This window comes from Kogia breviceps, chromosome 3 (assembly GCF_026419965.1).
Source record: "Kogia breviceps isolate mKogBre1 chromosome 3, mKogBre1 haplotype 1, whole genome shotgun sequence".
Taxonomy (NCBI): Eukaryota; Metazoa; Chordata; class Mammalia; order Artiodactyla; family Physeteridae; genus Kogia; species Kogia breviceps.
The window spans coordinates 124,126,682-124,152,010 of NC_081312.1; the positions used below are offsets into that span (position 1 = coordinate 124,126,682).

General features: G+C 44.4%; 1 protein-coding gene across 4 annotated transcripts in view; it reads right to left on the reverse strand.

Annotated features, from left to right (window-relative positions):
• NTRK3 (neurotrophic receptor tyrosine kinase 3) overlaps positions 1 to 25,329 on the reverse strand; it is a 369,790-nt gene that overhangs the window by 14,748 nt on the left and 329,713 nt on the right. For 3 of the 4 annotated variants that reach the window (XM_067029586.1, XM_059056983.2, XM_067029585.1), the window contains exon 16: positions 24,516 to 24,759. In XM_067029586.1, the coding sequence (XP_066885687.1) occupies positions 24,516 to 24,759 (244 nt within the window). Of the gene's footprint in view, positions 1 to 10,572; positions 10,648 to 24,515; positions 24,760 to 25,329 lie in introns of all 4 variants that reach the window. The other variant, XM_067029584.1, reaches the window with a different exon arrangement.

The following is a 25,329-nucleotide window of genomic DNA, read 5'->3' on the forward strand; positions in this document are numbered from 1 at the left end:
TAGTTTTATGATATCATCTTATGAGCCTGGGCTTTCCATCCAAGAGCAGGGGTGAACAGACAGCAGATGTGCACCAATGGCTCCATGAGAGAAAGAGCTTTTCTAATAATCGCTGGAATAGCCTCCCTTGAAAGCCAATGAGGCCTTATCAGTAAATAAGCTCAGGCTGAGTCCCCACCTCTTAAGCTTTGAATGAGAGGCTAGACTATGTGGCCTTCTTAACTGAAGGCTTTTTTTCCCTCTAATTTCAAGATTCCAACAGCCTGGCACACTTGACCCGCCATTTATAATGTCTGTTATGCAGACCCAGTGCCTGGGTCGTGGGAACACCTTCTTGCCCTTCCATTGCGAGGGTCCCAAATCAGCTGTCCCAAAAACAGACAGCTTAAAACAGCCTCTGTTTGGTGCTCTTGATCTTTGTCTCAGACAGAATGTGTGAGGACTAATTAGAGAATGTTTATAAAGCCTAGCCAGTAGCATGAGACTACCGTTGAAAGTACTGATGTATAGTATTATTTCCTACAATGACAGGGATTTCTGTGCTGGTCTGACACCTGCCATCATTAGGGGCTGCTTCTGAACTGTCTCTAAAAGAGGTTTGGCCAGCTGCGGTCTTCCCATTTCCCTCATTGTGAGAACCCTCGGGTCATGATGCATGTGGCTCACACATCTCTCATCTCTCTGGGCCAGAGGCTAGAAAAGGCAGGTAGCTGTTTCTGGGTCAGTGGAAGGTAAGACCTAAAGACTCTAACAAACTTTGCACCCTGCATGCTCTACTCAATGCTGTTGAAAAAGCATAAGATCTCCCATTAAAAAAGCTGCTGGGTGCAGAAACAGGTCCCCAGAATGGGAACAGAAGGTGGCCCACCCTTAAGCAGATCATACAGCAAAGGCAGTATAACATCATGATACAGAGTTAGACACAAGGCCACAAATTCATAGCCATGTCACCTCCAGAGATCACTTAACCTCTCTGAGCCTCGGTTCTCCATACGTTACATCAACTGGTATTTACTTCCTAAAATGACCATGAGGATTAAATAAAATAATCCACGTAAAGCATTTGCCACAGTATCCAGCACATGGCAAGTGTCAATACAACGGTCCCCATTATCACTATGGTTGTGCTAGCAGCATTGCTATCTTAGCCCATATTTGCAAGAAGTGTACTCCACATCGAGGATTTAGATAACATAGGGGGATAGGTTCTGAACTTCTGTGGGTGCAGGTAGATGGGGGTAATTTGGTGATGGTAAAGATTGAGGCTGGATTAGGAACTAAATTTCAGGTGTCCTTGGGTGTGGCTCGTTCAGTGTTGGGCTTCCCAGAAAGAGAAGTCTTTTTTGGTTTTGTGCTGCCATAAGAAGCAAACAAACCCTTGCCTCCTTTCTCCCCCCTCCCTCCACTTGCCCTGTGCTCTTAATGAAGCATTTGCCATCCCTCAGTTACAGTGCTTAGTGCAGGTTGAACACATCAGCCAGAAAGGCACGGCTGTAGCTAGAGGTAAAATCTGCTACTTCCAAACCACTCCAAATTAATCATTCTAACCTGAGGGAGACTTGGGCCTTTGGGCCCACCTTTTTGTTTTATTAACTGCCAACAAAAAATGCCAGAAGTGGCTGGGAAAGAAGCACAAAATGGGGGACAGGGAACACTTTGCATATTTTAATTACTTCAGTAAACAATACATATCACAGCAGAAGCCTACCGTCAATGGCTACGTCCCAGGCAAAGGGAATTTGGAAGAGCATCATGGGACCTGACATAAAAAACATGCACCTCCTCCTTAGACTAGAGGCTGCCTTATCTAGCTTCCCTGAGCTGGAATTAAACTTGCAATCCCTCCACGGACTAGTTGCTGAAGCAGCTCCAACTAGGGCAAGAAGGTGAACAATACACAACTTTTCACCCTCAAACCTTTCTGGAGAATTGAATGCTCCTCTTCACCCAATAGAAAGAGGGATTCTTCTCGGAGTCATGAAACAAGACCCTTCAATTCTAAAGGCAGGACACTTGGTGCCTGAGAGGAGAGAGCTCACAGATCACCGGCTGGATCTCTGGCAGGACCACAAAAATGAACCAGTGGATAACATTCTCCATCCTCATTTAAAGGTGGGGATTCAACTTAGAAAAAATCACAAGATTAAGTTCTCAGGGAAGCCTGCGGTTAGGTGATAGCAGCTGAATCACTCTGAGAACTGCCAAGTGATTAATCAACTTGTTAATACCACTACTATTTTTATGTATCACAGGTTCTTAGTTAGCCCTTCCCCTACGAAATTCCAGGAAAGAGTATTAGTTAACCTAGCCACCCCCCTTACAGTGACGGGTGGCCTCCAGCATCTTGGAAGGAAGGCAGCAGGAAGATCTGACACCAAGGGAAGCTGTGGAACCCAGTGAAAAGAACACTGGATTGAGACTCAGGTCAACTGAGTTCTTGCCCCAGTTCTACCAGGGTGCTGCCCTGTGGCTTTGGCACCCTGTGCTTCCTTTTGGTCTCAATGTTCACATCTGCAGTAAGGACAGAGTTGGACCAGAGGATTGCTACGCTTCTTCTCCATGTGAAAATGGCATGAGATTGCCCAAAGCAAAATTTTCTTATCTTCATCAATATACCAGGAGCACTGAACAAAAGCTCATCTCAAGGCCCTTTGCAACATCAGCAGCCTCAGCAGCCTGGCTTTCCAGAGTTTGTGTGTGTGTGTGTGTGTGTGTGTGTGTGTGTGTGTGTGTGTGTGTGTGTTCCAAGCAAGACAAGAAGAGCAATGGGCCAGAACTTGGGAGCTCCAGGGTTATAAAATTGGTAGGGTGAGCGGAGAGAATTGGGCTAGTTGACTTTTAGGTCATCTAGTTCCAAAACATGGTGATTCGGTGAAGCAAAGACTGGATGCCCCTCCCAGCCCTGGGAGAAGGTTAGAGTTCTGAGACCCACTAGTTCCACGCAGCCCACTACTCTACAAATGGATCCCAGGGTGCCTTTGTGCAGCGAAGGGTGTGAGCCAAGGGTAATCTCAGATGAAAGGGCTGGAGGAGCTTTCCCTCCACACAGCATCTGGCATCCCAAGCTATCATCTGAGGCCTGCAGCTGTGGGTTGCTCCTTTTCCCTTTATAAACAAGCCCTACCTCTTGGCTTCTCCCTCAAGGTCAAAAGGAGGGGGAAGACTGCTCTGAGGATGAACCCAGGAGAAAGTCTTAAATGCTAAGCCAGTAATCACAGTTGGATGGTTTTTTTCAAAGGCATTCCTACTCTATTGTACACATTCATGTTTCCAAAAGCATAGAAGGAGGATAAGGGCAAGTGGGCTTCTTGTTTCTAATGAAACTGGGATGAAACATCTTACTCAGGGTCATTTAGTGAATCCCCAGGAGGTAGAGCCAGGCTAAGACTGGGGTAGGCAATCTGCAAGCATAGTGCCCTCATCTTAATTCATTTAAACCTCTGGTCTCCACTGCAACGGAGGTAGAAAGAGATTCTTTCAGTATTTCAAGGTTGGGGCAGAGGTGGAAAGCTTGTCCCAGTGAACAGGGATACAGAACAAAAACTTACTGAGTGTTTATACTGGGCCAGGATCTATGATAAATAAGACAAAATGCACTGCTTCATCTACTCCTCTCAATATGCCTTGGCTCTGGAAATTATTATTATCAAAAGCATTGCATGAAGGAAGGAAGGGAAGGAGAGGGAGGAAGAGGTTAAGCAACTTATGTGAGTTCAAAAGGCTGAAGAGTGAAAGATCCAAGCCTCACACCTAAATTATTCTGATTCCAAAACCAATGTTCTTTTGCACCCCCAAGTCAGAGTTCTTATGCATTTTCAAGTTGAAGGAAGACTCACTTGTAAAAAAAGTTTTCAAGCCTATAAACTGATGGGCTGGAGGTGGCAGATTTGGGGAAGTATGATAGAAATCCCAGAATTTGATTTCTCTAAAAACACCCATAAAAGCTAAAGAGGATTTTCATTCAGAAATATCTAAATCTGCAGATTCAATGAAGGAAGATGGAAGCCAACATCGGCCCAGAGAATGCTCATAAAAATGACACTGGAAAACATCATATGTTCCTCCTCGTAGACGGACTAGAAAAAGCAGTCAGTCACAGGCTTTGCTTCCTCGGTCTTTGCTTAGCAGATTTTCTCTGCGTGATGCCTGGCCTGACTCCTGTAGAAGTGAGGCTGATTATTTCAGCTGGGCTCCCAGTGGCAAGGCCTCCCCAATGAACACAAGTCGCACAGGCTCCGGACGCGCAGGCCCAGCGGCCATGGCTCACGGGCTTAGTTGCTCCGCGGCATGTGGGATCCTCCCGGACCAGGGCACGAACCCGTGACCCCTGCATCGGCAGGCGGATTCTCAACCACTGCGCCACCAGGGAAGCCCGAACACAAGTCTTTGTTAGTGATCAACTAGGTCCCAGATAATCTGTTCAGCTCCTGCAGCATGTAATATCATAATTTTCAAAATTCATTAGCCTTGATTGTTTGGAAATCTATTTCCCATTAATGTCTCTTTCTCTAAGACCATCGTTTCAGGCAGAGAAAGGCAGAGAGAGATGGAGGGATGATGGGCAGGTTGAGTAGAGAGGAGAAGGAAGGAGGGAGAGAGCTAGGAACATACGTCAAGGCTGGTGACTTATTTGGGTCTTAGAATTAAGCCACCCCAGAAATAAGTTCTAAATCTGGATTTGGTGATTACTGGGACAATACACTGCCTTTTTGCTTAAGATAGATTAAGTTTTTTGTCACCTGTAGCCAAAAGAATCTTGATCTAACAGTTGAAAATTCAACTCTCAAGTTCATCTTTATTTTTAGGAATAAAATGTTGATTTCTAGAAATGAACCTGAGAAGAAAGACTCAGAGAGATCCCAGAGGCCCAGATAGAAACCAACTTGCCCAGCTAGGATGGAATCGCAATATACCTTCTCTCACCCCCTGAGTGCCCTTTTCTTCTTTCCTGCTCTGCGTGCTGGTACCCACATGCCAGGGTCTCACCAGCCACCAAGCATTACAGGGACATAGCTTACACACATGTGGCTCTGAGACCAGCACCTGAACTGAAAGCTTTCCTTGTATGACTGCACCTGCCCCAAACCAGTGCGTTTGGCTGCAGGTTGTATCAGACATCTAGTTTCCATTAGGGTTAGCCAAAAATGCCAGCACGGGAGGAGGTGGCAGAAATCAGAGGAACTAGCTAATGCTCAGGAGAGGTGGGGACCAGCCCAGCAGACTGAGGCAAAAGAGATAGTGGAATTTATGTTACTTCCACCAGCATCTCCAGACAGGAGGTCTTGTCACAATCCTTCCAGACATATGGATTTCTCATAAGTCATCTGTCCCCAAAGAACTGTGGAAGCAAATGGACTTGACCAACTTTGAAGATAAGATCCAGAACAAGGAGTATAGAATCCCATCAAAAAGGCTAGGGGGGGCTTCCCTGGTGGTGCAGTGGTTGAGAGTCCGCTTGCCGATGCAGGGGATACGGGTTCGTGCCCCGGTCCGGGAAGATCCCACATGCCGCGGAGAGGCTGGGCCCGTGAGCCATGGCCGCTGAGCCTGTGCGTCCGGAGCCTGTGCTCCGCAACAGGAGAGGCCACAACAGTGAGAGGCCCGCGTACCACAAAAAAAAAAAAAAAAAAAAAAAAAAGGCTAGGGGCACCTTTGAGCGGCATTAAGGCACAACCAGACAGTTCCCTTCTTTTCTCTGTCATCTTCCCTCTGGCTCCCCAGAGCCCTTTCACGTGAAGCCCTGGGCCCCACCCCATTCCAGGCAACTCTCAGCGTGCTCTTCTAGGGGTTTGCTCTGATCTGAGACATCTATTTTCAGAGCAATGCCAAGAGAACTAGGAGTTCAAAGATTAATTACCATTGAATGGGCAGAGCTCCTATCTCTGGATAAATCTCCAGGTGAGAACCCAAAGGACTGACCCTGGGAACACACAACCAATTTCCCTGAACTTAAGGACATGACATGCCATATAATTAAGAGGCATCTCTCACAGGACAATGTATTAGGCTCCCTCCCAAAAGGCCAGTCTTCACTCTCTTACGTTGCAAGACTTGGAATAGCAACAAAAAGGTGAAAAATCATATCCCACAATTTCAAGGCTGTTCAACTATGTTGGTTTTTGACTCTGTCAAAGTCCTAGTGTGTTTTAGAATACTCTCTAGCTCATAGACGACTTCACCACAACTTGATTCACCCTACAACCTCCGTCCGTGATGGCTGAAAAACACTAACATGCAGAGAGGAGGTGAAAAAAGCTCATCTTGAGTTCTCCTTTTGTTCCTTGGGTGTGCAAAGAGACAGGTATGTGTTTTCAGGTTAATTAGAAAAACTGGGTTCGTTGGGGTGAGGAGCTACACCCTTGGGTTCCCAGCATGCTGGTGTAAAGGGTGTGCCTAGGGTCTCCAAGCAAGTTCCCATACTGGGACTCACTTATGACCATGTACCCTCACAGACTTGGGTCAAAGACCCCGGCATTGTCTTTCTAGCTGCAACAAAGTCCTTTCTAGAATTAAGACATTTAATGTGTGACTGGCAGGGTGGTCAACATGTAATGAGTGAAAGAAGGAATATCCTTGTCAGCTTAAAAGATAAGCAGACATTTCTAATCTTTACCCCTGTTCCAAATTGGTACACCACAGAACACATGGATGCAGAAGAGAGAAGTCAACTGATGTTGAAATGGGTTCATATTTTAGAAGAAAATGTAGTTTGCTTTCTTGCTTCTTTTTGCCCGGAAGGGGACTCTGAGACAAGCCAGGGAAGAGTATCCTATGGAGGAAGATGAATGACGATTTTCTCCTTAGCTCGTGAGTTTCAAAGTGATGGAGGGAAACTAGACAACAGGCTATAAGCAGAAAGGAACCAGGATTTGATGGGGCAGCCATTATCCAAGCTGGAAGACCACAGTAAGGGACATTCAAGTGCCTGGAGTATATTCTTAAGTGATTCTGACAATGTGATGGTAAAGAAAATCCTGAGTAAATGACAGAGTAATAACTTCTCTCTATCCATACGACATATTGTGAAACTAAGAGACATTGCCTTGACGTGGATTGAGACCTCTGGATAAATATGTTACAGAAGTCCAAGGAAATAACTGCATCACAGGTGCAAAGATCCTCCTTTAGCGTAAAAGGAAAACGGGAGAGGGTTATTGGAGATCCCAAAATAATTCTTCACTTTGCTGCATCAGCTCTCTCTGGTGCACATAAATGGTGGTTTGCTTACCACACCACTTTACCAAGAGCCCACCTTATGCATAAAATAAGATTCTACCTAATTTTTTTTTCTGAGATGTAAATGTACATTACAAATAGACACAAGGTCACAGAGTGATATCAATGTTAAGTGTAACCATAAGAAGATGTGGTCCAGAGACTTCCTGCTTCTTGTTAATAGCAGTCCCAAGACTGGATGACGTCAGTCTGTGGGTTCCATTCACAAAGGCAGGCAGGAAACTTAGGATTCTCTTCAAACTCAACTCTTCACTCAACCCCCTGTTGAAAAACCTTTGTCTGGTCTCAGGCATCTGCATGCATTCTCCCCAACCCTATTATCTATACAGAGACCCATGCAACGCCCTCCTTCCAACGTGCACGAAACCCAGGAACCCAGGACACACTGAAGTCAAGCTCCACCTCTGCCTAGGATGGATGCCCCAACAGGAAGACGAGCTCTCATGCCCCCCAGATGGTCCATGCCTCTCCGCATTCCCAAGGACAACAACATAAGGAGAAGCCGCAGGAGTCGCTGTACGGCCATGCACAGGCAGCAAAGACGTGTACAATCACCCCAACACATCTGCTCCTGGTCCAGCCACGCGCATCAGCCAATCCGCAGGGCCTTGTGGTAATCCAGCGAGTCCTACTTTTCTTTTCTTTCTTTTTTTTTTTTTTTTGCGGTACGCAGGCCTCTCACTGTTGTGGTCCCTCCCATTGCGGAGCACAGGCTCCGGACGCGCAGGCTCAGCGGCCACGGCTCATGGGCCCAGCCGCTCTGCGGCATGTGGGATCTTCCCGGAGCGGGGGAAGAACCCGTGTCCCCTGCATCGGCAGGCGGACTCTCAACCACTGCGCCACCAGGGAAGCCCCCCTACTTCTCTTTTCTTTCTACTACTTCCTGCCAACAGGTATCTATGGATGGATGCTGAGACTCACTGATCAAAGCAGGGTTTCAGATTTACTTTCACCTGGGTTTAGATCCTGGCTGCACAATTTTCTAGTTCCATGTTTAAATGTCGGTGTTCTAATCCATAAAGTAAGACTTTGATAAATTCTTCGTGAGAGCAGTGTAAATTAAATAAACATACTCAGAGCCCCTAGCAAAGTGCCTGACGGGTGTAGGTGCACAATAAATGTGAGTTGTCATCCCTTCCTACCCCCAAGGACATCAGATGGAAGAAGAAAAGCCTCGAACTATCCTGAATGGCCAGGGAAAGTCAAAGATTGAGGGATTTTCTACAAAGATGCTCCCCAACTGGATAAAGCCACAGCCTCATTCACTTTCTGACACCCTCTCAGTGATGTTAGTTGGAGATGAAACCTATCAAACAGACAAGGTATGCTTCCAATGCCATGGCCACCCCTGATTCTGCCTCCTCAAATTTTTTTGGTCATTCTGAAGTTTTTGAGGTTTCTTTTGCTTTGGATCCAGAATTTCCAGATTTGACTTGTTTCAGAAAAATTTAAGCCAAGCCATTAAAGCCTTGCTTGGCTAAATTAAATAAACTAAAATACATTACAGTCTTCAGGAGACTCAATTGCTTTGACCTCCCTGTCTAAAACTGCAAACGCATGCGTGCGTGCACACACACACACACACACACACACCACCACCACCACCACCACCACCACCACCACCACCACCACCACCCCACCACCACCATTACCATCACCAAGCATTTCTTTTTCTCTCCTCTGCTTTATTTTTCTTCTAAGGACCTATTATTCTCTAACATGAAATATATTTTACTTTATCTTTATTTTCTATCTTCCTTATTAAGGTCAGAGATTTTTGTCTGTTTTATTCACAGTTGTATCCTTAGCACCTAGAACAGTTCACAGTATATGAAGAGAGTGACTGTATGTCCCAATTTCTCAGGGAAGGTCCCAGTTTATGCCTGTGGTATCTATTTAATTATTAGTAGCTTCTCTTTTCATTCTCTGAGACATCCAAGTTTAGCCAGTCAAATATACATAGTTGATTAATAATAAATATTTGTTTAACTTAATTCATAAATTTGACCAATTTGATACTTTAATTAAGCCCATCAACTCCTGAAACCAAGAGTTTTACCTCGATGTGAATGAAATGCATATGATGTTTTAAAAGCATGAGAGTGATTAATCTCTTATAATGGTCCTGCTTTCAAAATTCTCACAAGACTGGCAAACATGTTCTGATAAACTCAAGCTCTACACAGCTGTTAGCATTGAAAAACCCTAAACGTTAATGCCTTTATTGGTAACAGTGCCAAGAAGAGATACCTAAAAAAGTGGGATCCTGAGAGAACTTGGGAAGCTATGCTTAATTTACCTCCCTAACCAACTCACGAGAGAAATGAATGGAATTGTAAAAGCAACCCCGTTCACCTGCCCAGAAGACTGACATCAGGATAATGTCATGTAATAGAAACCAGAGGCTTCTCTCCTAAAAATGAACTACAACACACCCAGTTAGTGTCTGTAAACAGCATCTGGCCTGTGGGAAAGCATCTCGAGATGGCAAGAAGATCTCGTATCTCCTAGTCTGTGTGGGATTTTTAAGGTTGGGTAGGTAAATTTTGTGGTTCTATTTTCCCAAGTGGACCATTCCCCAAATAGAAGGAAACAACAGCCTCTAGGCAAAAAGTGGAAGGAAGCTATCCACTTCTGCCTGATGATCAAGGCAAGACAGATGGAACTTTGACTAATGCTGCAGTATGGCCATCTCCACTCCAGAAACTACTGTAGAAATTAAAATAGGGAGGGGGAAAACCTTCCCCTCAATACTCAGGGATATGATTCAGTTATGGAGCTCTGTAATAACTATCCTGAACATCAAATTTCTTAGACTAAGCTTCACCTGAGGTCAACGGGGACACCTCCAGTTTTTCAGACCCTGAAGTCTATGTGGTACTCTTAGTTCCTTAAAGGGAGTCTCTTAGGGAGTGTAGGCATCCAATGTGTATTCAAAACTCAAGGCACCCTTCCTGAAACGCAAGAAAGCAGCCAAACCACAGTCCATGCAGAGCCTCCAGCCTCTACCACACGCGCAGGCCCGGACAGAATCCCTGGCAGCCATATGAACTCCGGTGGCTCTCCCAGATGTGCACCTCATTTTAGCAGAACATGGCCCCGGCCCCTCCACCCCCACCCCCACCATGCTTCTTGCCCATGAGACATCCGAAGCACATCAAAGCCTTTGGCAGGAAACTTCCATGAATGTTAAACGATGTCCCCATGATGGGAGGCAGGGGAAGAGAGGTGGGGAGCAGCCCCAGCCCATGGAAGTTCCTCTCCAAAGTCTGCAAGCTGTCAGTTTGTGTGTGGACTGCCCAGCCCCCTGACCCCAGAAACGAAATCCAGACTCACTGTGGAAGCTGCCGATGCTTCTAGCCTCTGCCGCTGCCATGACACGCTGAGTGGGCCCTTCTGGCATAGCCCTTCCTGACAGTGAATGGGGGAGAGAGGGGGGCAGGGGAAGAGAGAAGAAAGGGATGAAGGCACAGGAAGGAAGCATGGAAGGACGAAAGCAAGGAGGAGAAGGGAGGTGGGTATATCCTTAACTGAATGTCATGTCTCTCTTGGCCACAGCTTCCAAACACGTCTCCCATGTTACTCCAGAGAAAGGCTGACTGCATCAACTCACCCCAACTGCCCTTCACTCAGGAGTCCATGGCTAGGCAGACACACCATCACACCACTCCTAGTACACGACAACCAGCATCTTCCTTTGTGAGCCACCAAGATCCAACTGGTTTCCCTCCAAGGGTTCTACTCCTGACCAGATAAGCCTTCCAGCCAACTGACCCTCTGAAAGGAGATAGATTTTACCTAGAATTTTCATCCCTTTAGGTCAAGAAATAGCACCTTCTCCAAAGCTTCTGAGGACATATTTGTCTTCAGCAGAAAAATCACTGAATTTATCACTACTTTTACGGGTTTTTCTCCCAGATGCCCTTTCCTGTCTTTCCAATTTGGAAAGGAGGTGAGCTAACAGGATGTCATCTGTATAGAGCCTCAGGCCTCCTCCTCCTTGCTGTCAACAGAATCACCATTTATTTTCCCTGTTACCACTTAGGAAAAACCGTTTTCCCTCAAAAAGCCTCTTGAGAAGTCAGAGGAGGGGGTGTTATCAGGCTGCCTTAGAGAAGGATCTTAAGGTACCTTAACAATAGCATTTCTCAAGCACCTCCCAAATCAAGAGCTGTGGACAGAAGACAAGAGACACAGTCCCTGCTCTCAGTCAAACCAGAGGCAGAGAAGCATAGGAATGAATCATAAAAGAAGAACATTCACGAAGCAATACATCTGTGTGTGTAAACCAATAGGGCAATGCCAAGGAGACCATCCCATGAGGACAATGAAATGGATATCATTGGGTTTTTTGTTTTTCTTGTGGTACGCGGGCCTCTCACTGCTGTGGCCTCTACCATTGCGGAGCACAGGCTCCGGATGTGCAGGCTCAGCGGCCATGGCTCACGGGCCCAGCCGCTCCACGGCCTGTGGGATACTCCCAGACCGAGGCATGAACCCGTGTCCCCTGCATCGGCAGGCGGACTCTCAACCACTGCGCCACCAGGGAAGCCCCATCACTGGGTTTTAATGGCAGTGAGGAACAGACAGAGAGAAAAAACAAAGGGGGAGATGAGAAAAAGAGCACATGGGAAGTTGGGAAAAGAAGATGTTATGGGCTGAATTCTGTCCTCCCACCAAATTCTTATGTATTAATCCCCAGTACCCCAGAATGTGACTAGATGTATAGAAAGGGTCTTTAAAGAGGTAGTTAAGGTTAAAAGAGGTCATCAGGGTGGGCCCTAATCCAATATGACTTGGTTACCTAGAAGACTAGGACATTTGGACCCAGACATGTACAGAGGGAAGATGATGTGATGACACAGGGAGAAGACGGCCGTCTACAAGTCAGGGAGAGAGGCCTCAGAAGAAACCAACCCTGCCAACATCTTGATCTCAGACTTTTGTGGTACATTGTTACAGCAGCCCTAGCAAACTGATGCAGAAGTCCTTATGAAACAATGGAAATGAGCGAGTGCCATTGTGGAATGAGGGACAGGCTGGCTAGGTGTCAGGGGGCTTCTTTTGGGAGGGAACAGGAAGGAGACTGGCAGAGTGCAGGGTGAGAAATGTATATTTCTGAGAAATCATATTTCCCCTAGCCTTTAAACAAGCAGGCAGAATGGTGAAAAGTTTGAGAAGTATGGGATGGAGGGCTCTGAGACTGAAGGTGCATGCACTGATCCAAGTGTTGGTCTGATCAGGGTGTGAATTAGGATCGTTCCTGCCAACATTCAAAGAACAAGTGATGCTGAGGTGCTATGAAGAAAGTTATAACAGGATTTGGTGAAGAATTAGGTACAAATGGGGAAGAGACAAGTTCAAAAATGACTCCCATTCTGGGAACCTCCCAAAAGAGTTTTTGTTCATGCCACCAGACGGCTGAGGAGCACCTATTTGAGAAGTAGGAGGTCACCACGGTGAGTAGTATCTCCAACGAAACAAGTTTCAATCACCAATGAACTGTCCAGGGGAGACTTACAGGTTAAGCAATCAAAGAGAGAAGAGGTAGAAGCTAAAAATGTAAATTCAAACAGCTTCTGCACAAAAGCAAGAAAGGGTTATAACCATGTGAGTGTGTGAGCTTTCCAAAGTAGATGTCTAAAATGGTGGCACTAGAACTTCCAATGGGAAGGAGAGAAACCGGTGGAAGAGGTAAAGAATGGCTATAAAGGGGAGTAGATCATAGAGCATCATTAAGGCATTGAACAAGGATGTTAAGCAGGGGGGGAGCGGAGGGGCGGGAGAAGGAATGGGGCAGTTATTGATAATGTCATTCAACAGTTAGTTCAAAAAAGGATTAGACTCTTTAGAGGAAAAGAATCTGAATTTGGTCGTGGTGAAATAATTAGTGAACCCCAAAATGCAGAGTCAAGGAAGGGGTAAGATTAGAAGCTTAAAAATTAAGACAGAAGATAAACACAACCTATTATAGTAGTTGAGGAGACAAATGAAAGTTGGAGGTGGCAGAAAGGTCAAATGAAGAGTTTTCTTTAAAGTAAAAGAGAGCATAGAAGACAGAAAGAAAGACTTCAAGATAGAGTGAGACAAACAGTCACAGCAAGAGGTGGGCTAGAAACAGGGCAGGTGACAGATGGTGAGGTGTGAGGGAAGTGAGAAAGAATGCAGATATGTGGATCTGTTGATATGGAGAGGGTGAATCTGGCCTAATATTTCATAGCATTACAAAAATACATATTTGACACAGTTCCTGGCATAAGCATAATAGTTCCTTAAATTACTCTGCCACTTCCAACTTTCAACTCTACCTAACTTTATGGAGACAGTACTATACTGTTAAACCATTTAAAATGTCTATTCACAAATGGCCTCACATTCTTTAAAAAACCTTACTTAGGATCAGAATATGGAAACCAGCTCTGCCCTGCCCAACTTTTTTGTGCAATCTGAGGAATACCAACCAATCTCTCTGAGCCTCGGTTTACTGGTCGGTAAGTAGGAATAATAACAATAGCCTGGTTGACCTCAAAGTCCTTTGATGATGGCCAAAGAGAAGCACTGGACCTGTGAGATGGGAGACCAACGTTCTTATTTTAACTCTACCACCAAATAGATGCATGAGCTCGAGAAACACCTGCTCTTTATCTGGAGTTCAGTGTCTCCATCTGTCAAATAAGTGGCTTCAACAAGATGACCTCCAAGTTGATTTCTAGCCAGGATTTCATGAGTTTGCCAGTGTAGATCACTTACCCAAATTTCATGGCATTTATCAAGGGCTCTCACAACTGGCTTAGGAACCAAAGAGGTTAATGGATGTAGGAGGACAGTCCAATTGGGTGGAGTCATAACCATGGAATGGCTACGTTCAAAGGATGCTGATAATTGGATCAACATGTGCTTGAGAGCAGGACTCTAGCAGTAAACCCAAGTCTTGAGCTATTCAAGTTTCCAAAATATTAAAAATATGTTTAAAGTCATCACTGGTATATTGATAAAAGTTGCAGGTGACATAGAACTGGAAGGGAGAGTTCTTTCTAGGCCACAGAAAACTTTGGCAAAGTGGAACAAGGAACCAAATCTACCAAGAACTAGGCACTTTTGCTGTATAACATAACTTCTAAAACAACAGCAACTGCTAAATGCTAAAGTGTGTGAAAAAGGCTAGTAGAAGATAATTTAGGATATTGGGATACTAGTCCCATCGATGTGAACTTGGGCAAATATACCTAAGTTAGCTCCAGTAATGCAAGCCCACCTGGCAAACCCCTCCCCCTGTACCTGATCCTTTAAGACTGGTACAGTCAGACGTAGAGAATGGACTTGAGGACATAGGGAGGGGGAAGGGTAAGCTGGGATGAAGTGAGAGTGGCATGGACATATATACACTACCAAATGTAAAAGAGATAGCTAGTGGGAAGCAGCCGCATAGCACAGGGAGATCAGCTCGGTGCTTTATGACCACCTAGAGGGGTGGGATAGGGAGGGTGGGAGGGAGGGAGATGCAAGAGGGAAGAGATATGGGAACATATGTATATGTATAGCTGATTCACTTTGTTATACAGCAGAAACTAACACACCATTGTAAAGCAATTATACTACAATAAAGATGTTAAATAAATAAATAAATAAATGCAGCTTTCTTTTTGTTGGCCAAAAAAATAAAGATTGGTGCAGTCAATAAACTCACACCTATGCCTTATTACAGTCCCTCCAGTTGTGAGAAGCTAAGGTTAGAGCATGACTAAAAGGGTCCAGTAGAGTCTCTGAATTGAGGACATTAATTAGGATGGGATAGTCTAGGACTGGAACAATATGAGCCAGGTACCAGCATCCCTGTTCCTATGCTCATGGTAGACATACCCGCTGATCCCACATGCTTTTTCACTGACTCTAGATGCAGCCACCTAGCTCTTCTCGTCACTCTACTCTAAGCAGTCACTACCAGTCATCAGAACACGTACCTGAGATCTACTTGCCATCCCTGGGGCATATAGTACTTGGTAACAAGGCAATTAGACTTAAAAGCAACAAAACGAGTCATTTTTAGGTATAAAGGAAATCCAGTGACATGGAAAGCATGAGGCACTCTGACAATAAAGTGACCCCTCCCAAGTGTCTGGAAATGAAGAAAATACAATTGGTCACTTTAAGATCAGCATAAAATGGATGAAAATGCGAGTTTACATCCAAGGTTGTCTGAAAAAGCCTGAGTGCCTTCCAGGCCATCACGGCTCAGTTGTACACTGATTGATGCAGATAATAAAAGAATATGATCATAGAGACCTGCAAAAGGATGGGCATGGAATTTGATGGTGGCAATGTTCATCCCCTCCTGGCTTCAGTCAGGGGAGAGAGGAGGATTTAAGCAGAAGACTAGGAAGCCAAGAAGTCCTTGCTATCAGATCAATAATGATTTATCAGAATTTCTTAGCTAGATGACACTGACCATTTGATTCATCTGACTCCCTTGCTCTGATTTCTTCCTCATGTAACCTTCTCAATGCGGTCAGGCTCCCCACACAGGCTGGCTTACTGGGAGTGAATGCTTTGATCACACAGCCTTTCAATAATCTGGTCCCCTGTGCACATTAATAAATTGTCTTCCTGGTGCTAACTGCAGTCTCATGGGTGTTTTAATTATTGTGAGACATTCTCTCAGGCCTTTTCACTGATAAGCAGATGTTTGGGCCTTTGGTAGGGAATCAGATCCTGCTGGCTTTTTCTTAGGTGACACCACTGCATCTTCCAGATATACCTACCCAGAATCCCCACATACTGACTATTGATACCTGGCAAGTGGGGACCATTATAGGACCGTTAAGGAATAATGGCCGTTATTCCTCACCCATCACAAACACTTGGCATAGGGTAATTCATTTTTAAATTAAGCACTTTTATTAAGCGCCTTTTATGTGAAACACCACTATGATAAAAATGGAGTGGGTTCCTTTGCCTTTAAGGGAATTTATGCTGTAGAGGGCTACAGGACATGCATGTACTCAGATGACTCAGGGACATGACTAACTAAATAAATACAAAGATCAGGAAGTTGGGGATTGACCCATTGAGTAAGAAAATGATTGACTTCAAGAACAAACTGGGCCACAACTCAAAGGTCCATCCTGGCTACAGAGGCTGGAGAGCATGACTCAGTGGAGGAGAGGTTGTCATGGTGATTGGCAGAGTGGAAGAGATGGCCTGCTGACAACCACTGCCAATCAAGTTTAGGATGATGATGAACTTTTTTCCAGAGTTATGATCATTTACTAAGCAGACTATACTGCTGGTGATGGTGGTAATGGTGGTGGTGGAAGTGATGATAAAATCAGCAGCACCCAAGCCAACAGTTCACAAAGCTCTTGAATATCCATTATCTCATGTTATGCACAGGAATGAGCAGTGGCCATCGAGTTGCATATAATAAGAGAGAAAAAGGAGGAAGGACTGGGCTTTAACCAGCCTTGTCTCTATCCCCAAGGCTCCAGGGCACATGACCCTAACATCTTCCTCTAGGGTAACAAGGGGCATCACACACTCAGGAGGCCTGGAGAATGAGCTCTAGTTCTGAAGGCCTTTGTTTACCACAGAATTCATGGTTAGGGTTATCAAAAGTTAGCTTCTTCTTGGAGCTACCAGGTCCGAAATGGGAAAGCTCTTCCTTTGACCAACTAGAAGTGCTTTCTTTTTCCTCCTGGGCTTCCAACAGACCACCTCCAGTGGTCTACATCAGTCCTGGAAGAGTGAGTGGCTTTGTTTTTATCTCCCTGAGTTCTCTTAAGGAGGCTCTTCTCCCCTTCAATGTTAGGATCTAGCACCAAAGACCATAATAGGAAATATCTTGGCTTGTAAGTAACTTTAAATTATTTAACATTTCTTATACAGATGGTCCCCAACTTATGACAGTTCAACTTCAGCATAGTGTGAAAGTGATACACAGTAGGTAGAAATAGTACATCGAATTTTGAATTTTGATCTTTTCCTGGGCTAGTGATAATGCAGCAGGATACTCTGTCGTGATGTTGGGCAGCAGCAATGAGCCTCAGCTTCCGGTCAGCCATGAGATCACAACCCACACACTTAGAACTACTCTATACCAATACGACCCTTCTATTTTTCACTTTCTGTACAGTAGTCAATAAATTACAAGAGACATTCAATACTTTATTATAAAATACGCTTTGTGTTAGATGATTTTGTCCAAGTGTAGGCTCATGTAAGTGTTCTGAGCACGTTTAAGGTAGGTGAGGCTAAGTCATGATGTTCAGTAGCTTAGGTGTATTAAATGCCTCTTTGACTTAGGATATTTTCAACTTACAATGGGTTTATCAGGAAGTAACCCCATCGTAAGTCGAGGAAGATCTGTATATAATTTCTACCTTATTCATTTACATAGAATAATAACTACCATCTACTGAGTGCCTAATAGGTACCAGGCAATTTGCATACATTATCTTATTTAACCCCCACAAAAGAAGAAATTGTTCTCTTTTTTTTTTTTTTTTTTTTTCAGATGAGGATCTAAGGCTTAGAGAATTTAAGAAAATTTCCTAAGGCCACATAGCTCATAAGCAGAAGCTCAGGATTCAAAGGAATATCTATCTGCTGGACTCCAGAATTAGTGGGTACTTTGCCCATTTTCTCTTGGGTTCTCCCCATCCCCACCTCAACTTTGTCCTGTGGGACGGGCTAAACTTAAAAAATAAACAACCGGGAGTAAAAACTCTGTTTAAAATTCTGAATATCAAATGCTATGTTGACCCAGTCCTCCTCCTCCTCCTCCTGTTTAGACTCAGATCACAAAATCCTGGGCTTTGAGGATTAGGAGAGAAATACGATCCCCTACTAGGAGGAAGTCAAGGGAACATACTGTTCTCTTTACATGCAAATATCTTAATTACAGCTGGTAGAGAAGATATTTGTATGGAAATTTATGTATGTTTATATGTTATATATTCAGTTTGCCATTAAAAAAAAAAAAAAGCCCTTTATACTTGAGGACCCCAAACCGGGTCTGTTACAATACTCGCCACTGTCAAGTTATAAAGAGGCTGCTATCCCCACCATCCACAGGAGCAGAGAAGGATAAAGTGAATCAACACCCTGCTGCCTTCTCCTCTCTTTCTTGAGGTTGGGTTCCAGTATAAACATGCCTCAAGTTCTTGAAAATTTCTGATGAGGATTCTCCCTGCCCTTATATTTCCGCAATATCTGTCCCCATGGAGATCAGGCTAACTCTGATAGCATCTATCCCATGCCTGCACCACTGTCACTGACAAAAGGAAACAACTAGATTTTAATATTACAGGGAAGTGAAACCAAATTTAGGAGACCCCTGGAAACTGCTCTCAGAAAGAGGATATTATTTTGGGGGGATGTCAAGGGAGGGAGATATTTATATCCCACTGATTCCCCTCCAGCAAATAAAAAACAACCAATTATGTATTTTGGTCTCGATGAGCATCTTCTTCACGTTTTCCTGAGTGTTATAATGCCTGTTTTATAATATAAACTGTGTTTATCTCCTCTAAGGATATAGGACACTATAGACTTATTTTGCAGCAGGTAAAATTCTGGCTAGACATAACTGAGAACTTCCCGCTTCTAAAGGGTGTTATGAATTAGAAAGAAAAATATAGATAAATCTCTCACTAATGATAGCTTCCCTTTGCCACAGCTGTAAGGAATAAGGGGGAGTCAGTGGAATCCCAGGAGATGCACCAGAATAGAGCAAGCAAACCATCTGTCGAGAATGATTTTGAAGCTGTTCTGCCAGGGGCCACAGGGGTGAAACAGATGACATTTAAGGCTCCTTCCAGCTTCACGTTTCTTTAAAATTGAATGATTTGGCATTTGTTCATCTGCTTTTAACACTCTAGGGATGCAGAATGGACTAGGTGGCCTAAAAGATGCATTTGTAAAAAATCCATCCCGACCCTCCATTTCACTGTTATTCTTTTTCAATGTTACAATACAAAACAGATAGAGGCTTTGAGTTCCCAGGCCCTAGCCTTGAGTTCACCTTTCCCAGCCCTACTAATTCCGATGGCTTCTCTTCCACACTCCACTGCTAACCCCACAGCAAACAGCCGTATTGCCTCTTCCCTGGACCATTGCCATGGCTTTAGTGGCCTCGGGTCCCAGCCGTCTCTCCTACACGCCACTGCCTGATGACTGGTCCTCACAGAGCCTCATTTACACTAAAACAGATGACAAACTTTCCATGACTGTCCTTCAGCTACCCACGTCAGAACAGGTGGCCTTTCAAGAGCTGCCATAGTGGTCCCATCCTTCCTTTACAAACATCCTTGCATGCATCTTTCATGTATCCTCAGGTTTGGCTGGTTGAGTGACACACTGTTCCAGATCACTCTCCTGGTTTACCTATTTCAAAGCTATCTTTATTCCTCCTAAAATTCAACCCACTGACTGCCTCAAGACCCAAATCATCCCTCTAATTAGATGGGCTTTTGAAATTGGTAACCCTATTGTGTTATGGTGGAATTACAAATTTTCATCCTGTTTTATATTCCCTATGAAAATTTCATTTCCTTGGGAATACAGATCGCATTCTCTTCATCTTTGCACATAGTCAGGGAATTGTATTGAATCCTGTCCCCAGCACATGGACATTCTCAATGGCTAGGGGATCTGGCACAAGGGGAAATAAACCAGCATGGACAAGTTTAGCAAATGTACAGAGTGGATCACTCATCCTAAGGCTGTATAAAGGCTGTAACACTGACTTGTTGCTGGAGAATCTCAAGGTTTTGAACACATCACCAACCTCTCAAAGGCTTAACTATAAAACGGAGGCCAGTAATATCTGACCCGGAAGATTTCAGAAGACCCTATTCCTTTCCCAGTAGAGCACTAAGAGGCTGGTGAGAAAGTGCAAAGCCCCACAATCAGCATGTGTAAAATGAGCATGTCTCCTTCAGCTGGTTTTGGTGTGAGGGCTTACATGATCAAGCAGGGAGCCCCAGGAGACAGGAGAATCAGATGGGATTCAAGAGCAGAGTTATTCATCCACTGATTCTCTGCTGCTATCATTCTGGTTGTCACCTCTGTCACTATTAGGTGTAGCTGGAACACATAAGATCTGCCCTAGATCTCAACTGGGGAGCCTATTGAAGGGATCCCGATGCTTGGCCCTGAAGGGCATGGAAGCCCCCTCCACAAAAGTGATGCCTATTCAGGATCCTCTTGGTCTGGCCTAATCCACTTCCTGCCTAACTCTGAATTCCCATTCTGACTTCATTCAATCTTTCATGCATTTGTTCATATTTTTATTCGGTGTCTGCCAAGTTCTATGTGCCGGGCACGGAGGACAGCAGAGTTAACAGGAAGGTGCACTCCTGGCCCTCTGGGTCAGTAGGATCAGAGCACCAATCTCTTCCACCCTCATTCTTCCTGTATCAGCATACCGCCTCCCCTCCAAATCAAAACATCTGAAAACTTTTCTATTCTGGAATCCCAACCTCCCCTTCTTCAGGACTTTCTTTAATTCCAGATTTGAGCCCTAAACTCTTAGTGTTGTCTGATATTCTGAGAAAGATATAATGGTACAAAACCCCACCGTTGTCAAAGCCAGGTTAAAGGCAGTCTCAGAAGTGTATGAGTCAGTGACCCATACAAGGAAAAGGGATCTGTCATGGGGCATAGTCTTAAGAAGCGAGAACAAATCGCTCTGGCGCTCACTCTGGTGCAGAGATGTTTGTTTTCTCTCTGTAAATATGTAACAGGGAATTAGGCAGTTCACCTTTGTACATCATTTTCATATCACCTGTGCATGAGCCAAATGGCAGCTCTTTGTTTTAAAAAATTAAAAAGGAAGAATAGAAGGACGAGTTTATCTCCTCCTCCCCCTCTGCCCTCCTATACACACCCTGGAACCTACACTGGGCAGATGAGCGCGCGCGCGCGTGCACACACACACACACACACACACACACACACACACACACACACACACACATGCCTGAATTATCTGCATTTAGCTGTGTTAGGTACCAGAAATCAGCAAACTCCCAGGCCCGACAGATTTCAGTAACGTATGGTAGCCGAGAGGTGCGAACCTGTCCTGGTGTCAGATGGCAGAGAGAATCCTTCAGCGTTCTTGCTATCTAATAAATCACTGTATTCCCCCAGAGTCTCAGCCAGTGTACCAAACAAACAAAAAAAATCTTTCATAAATCACCTGAACATGGACTTAGCTCTAAGATTCATGAGCAAGACCATATAAACACAGACCAGAAGAACAGGCAAGTACTGATGACCCAGTATTTCTATTTAAGTTGAAATCTTGGGAAGGAAATTTTCCAGAGGTGGTCAACATAAAGACTCTGCTCCTTTGGGGCAGCTACACGATCCCAGTTTCATTTTCCAGTGGTCAGTAGGTCCTTCTCTCTGACCCAAGGATTACATGTGGAAATAAGATTATCCCTGAGGTTCTCCTGCTTTGGGTGTGAAGGGGACTAAGGAAAATAAACAATAGTTTATCCAGTACGTAGTGTATTCCAGGCTCTTTACACAGATCGGCTTGCTTAACATCAAAAATAACCTGACTGAGAGACCATGTTTGTCCTCATTTGAAAAATGGGGAAATTAAATAGAAGTCTCAGGAAAGCACATTGAGGTCCCATGGCTGTTAATGGCAGTGTTAGGATGTGAACATAGGTAACATTGGGCCCAAATACAGAACTCCCTTGTCACCTTGATATCTTCCAATACGGATAACAAGACTTCACGGTTTATTACTGATATGACCTCAGGCAAGTCTACTTCTGCCTTTTGTTTTACAGAAGGTGAGGGAGGGGGAGGGGCTGTGTACACATGAGGACCTTGTGAGCACCTGTACTGAATATGAAGATATGACACAAGCTGCTCTTTGAATATGCAGAGTATAATATCTACCCACCATGAGTGGATATGCAGTTCTCTAATGGTGCATTGTGTTTTTACTGCAATAGCTATCCGTTTTTGTTTTTGTTTTTACTTCAAGTTTTTGTCTGCACCCCATGGCATGTGGGATCTTAGTTCCCCGACCAGGGATCGAACCCACGCTTCCTGCATTGGAAGGCAGAGTCTTAACCACTGGACTGCCAGGGAAGTCCCAGCTATCCTTTTTTTATTTTATACTTCCTTGGGACCAAAGACACACATTTTCAAGCCAGCTGGCCTCTGCTTATACCTGGCTTATAACTCATGAAAAGGGAACTGCAGATGCCTGGTATGTGAACATTTTCCCACCTCACTCTCCCATCCTTGAATTCCAATCTGCCCTGGAGCCCACAGAAACGAGATGGACTTACTCCTTGTAGCTCTCCCAGGTATAAAGAGCAACAGTTCACAACTGTTCAAGTCAGGGCACAGCAGGATCGTTTGGAGATGTAATCTTTTTTTTCTTCTCTCTTTTAAATCAAAATCAAGGAATATTAACTGCACTCCTTGAAGCAAGCTTAAAGTTGAGTTTGCAAACATTCTGGTCAGATACTGTTTCCCAACACCCTGGTAAAGCCAGTGGAAACCAGACTGGTAAAATCAAACATCTGCCTCACACAGAAAAACAATGATCCATCCCTTGCTTTTATCAACACCAACATAAATCTGAGCTCAGCCAGACAGGCCAGCAAACCCCATTACGCAGAGTGAAGAAGCAATTAAACGGTGCCAGCTCCAGCTAGACTCAAGAAATCTATGACCCATGGGCCCTTAGTAACCACACCGATGCCTCTCTTGGAAATGACTGAAAAAAATTGGTCTAGATGCAAAAGAAAGACTCCACTTTGATATTTCCTGGAAGGTCAGCCCTGCCCATCAGTCTGTGCCTATTGCTACATCATGCTCCTTTTTCCATATCTAGGGATGTTGGACTGGGCAGGTAGCTAGAGAAACTGCCCAGTTTTCTGCAGACTTTCTACCTTCGCTACTGTTTGGTCTACTTTGCTTCATATTCTCATGATGGTCTGTCATCTGCCATCTTTTGGTCATACCATACCATGAACTCGTCCATTTTTAGCCACAAAAGGAATTTCTCAAATATTCCATTTTTCTCCAGGTTATGGCTAAAATAAAGTGTCTTGACTGATCCCTTATAACGTCTGGGCAATGTTGTTTAGGCAAAGCCATCAAGAGCATCCAGACAGAATTGATTTACAGATGCCAACCCCAAACCCCCAGCCTCCTGACACACCGTGCTCAGGCCAAAAAGACATATATCTAGGTCCTTTGATTCACAATATGATCATTCATTCTGTACAAAGAAGATGAGGGAAATGGCTGCCATGCCTCTCAACCTCCAAAACATTGCCCCACCCTCTCCTTATACACCATCCAAACTCCTTACCCATTCAAAGACCCCAAAGTAAATCTTCCATATATTTGAGGCATCTGCCTCCCAATCAGCTTGCAGAAGTTATCCTATCTCTGTGTACAGGTTGCATCCATATTTCTCCTTTGGGGAATAAATGCCACTCAGGCCCACCCATCCTTTCCCTGGCAATAATAACATTGTCAGAACCACTCTCTGATCCATGGGAAGATGATTCCCAAATACAAAAGGGAGCAAAATAAGACACCTATTAATATAAAGTAGACACTTTTATAGAGGTAAAATTGAACGTGATATCTCCTCTCACAATCACAAAGCTTTTCCTAAGGCCCACCTGTACCTCTCTCCAAAGTTGGCATTGAGAAACTGCATCCTTCCCTCATCTTTCCTATGCCATTTGGATAACTCAGCAATAAGTTAACCATTTTTGCTACTTTATGTTGGGTTCTGACTTCTTATCAAGATCTACCTTTGAAAACAAGCCTATAAGCTCACCAAATAATGTTAAAGAATAAAATGTGTCGTGGGTGAGGCTGGATAGGGAACTGAGTTGAAAGATGTTAAAATGTAGCACCTAGTTGAGCTCGTCCATGTGTGCATTTGGGGATGTGTGTGTGTGTGTGTGTGTGTGTGTGTGTGTGTGTGTATGTATCTGTTTGCATGAAGAATGAGTATTGATGGAAGTAAGAACACAGTGCATATGTCATTGCAAAGTAAGGATATAGTCAAGTATCCCTATCCAGGTGGAAGGGAGGAGTGAGCTATCCAGAGAATAATTAACAGGTATGTTGAGATGCAGGAGTGGCCAAAGGATAAGCATCAAGTGTATACCTGGGCACAGATGTGTATATGTGTGCTCCGGAGTAACAGGGTTAATGGACAATGACAAAGACATGTGAGAAGGCACTAGCTCTGCCACGGATTGCTGCATCTGGAGAAGCCACCTTACCCTGTAGTAATCAGTGCTGTAGACATCTCTGGACATGCCAAAGTCTCCGATCTTCACCAGCAGGTTAGCTCCAACGAGGCAGTTCCTGGTGGCCAGGTCCCGGTGCACGAAATGCTGGGAGGCCAGGTACACCATGCCAGAGGCAATCTGACTGGCAATGTGGAGCATTTGAGAGAGCCCCAGCTCTCCTTTTGCCTGGCGTGGCTGCCCGTCCACAAGGATCATTGCATCTGGCCCATGGGCCCTGTGGGGTTAGGGGCAGAAGAGAGGGGGCAGAGAGAATTAAGGAGATCAAGGGGAAATGTCTTCTTGAGTTCCTGTTCTCTGGAATGCACCACAGAAATGAATGAAATCACTTCTCAGTCTACTTATGGATTATTTCTATCTACCCAAAATTATATTCTGTGAGTATGGATATGGTCAAACTCTACAACCAGATTCCCAACTAAGATTACAGCAGACATGCTTTAACAAATCAGGGAATGAATCTACTCTTGAATATGTTATGGTTATCCAGGGGCTTCCCAGGTTCTTGATGTCTACTACAGAACAATTAATAAAACAATTAACTCTTACACAGCTCTTACTATGTTCCACACACTGCTCTAAGTATCTTAAATATTATATATTAATTCACTCAATCTTCCCACCCCAATTTTGAAGATAAGGAAACTGAGGCACGAAATGATCAGATCACTTGGTCAAAGTCACAGAGGCCCCACAGTGGCCACATGGGTGACATGTGGCTCTGGAAGAGAGTTTTAAACTTTAAGTTTCCAGAGGGCTTGTTAAATACAATTCCTGGGCCCCTACG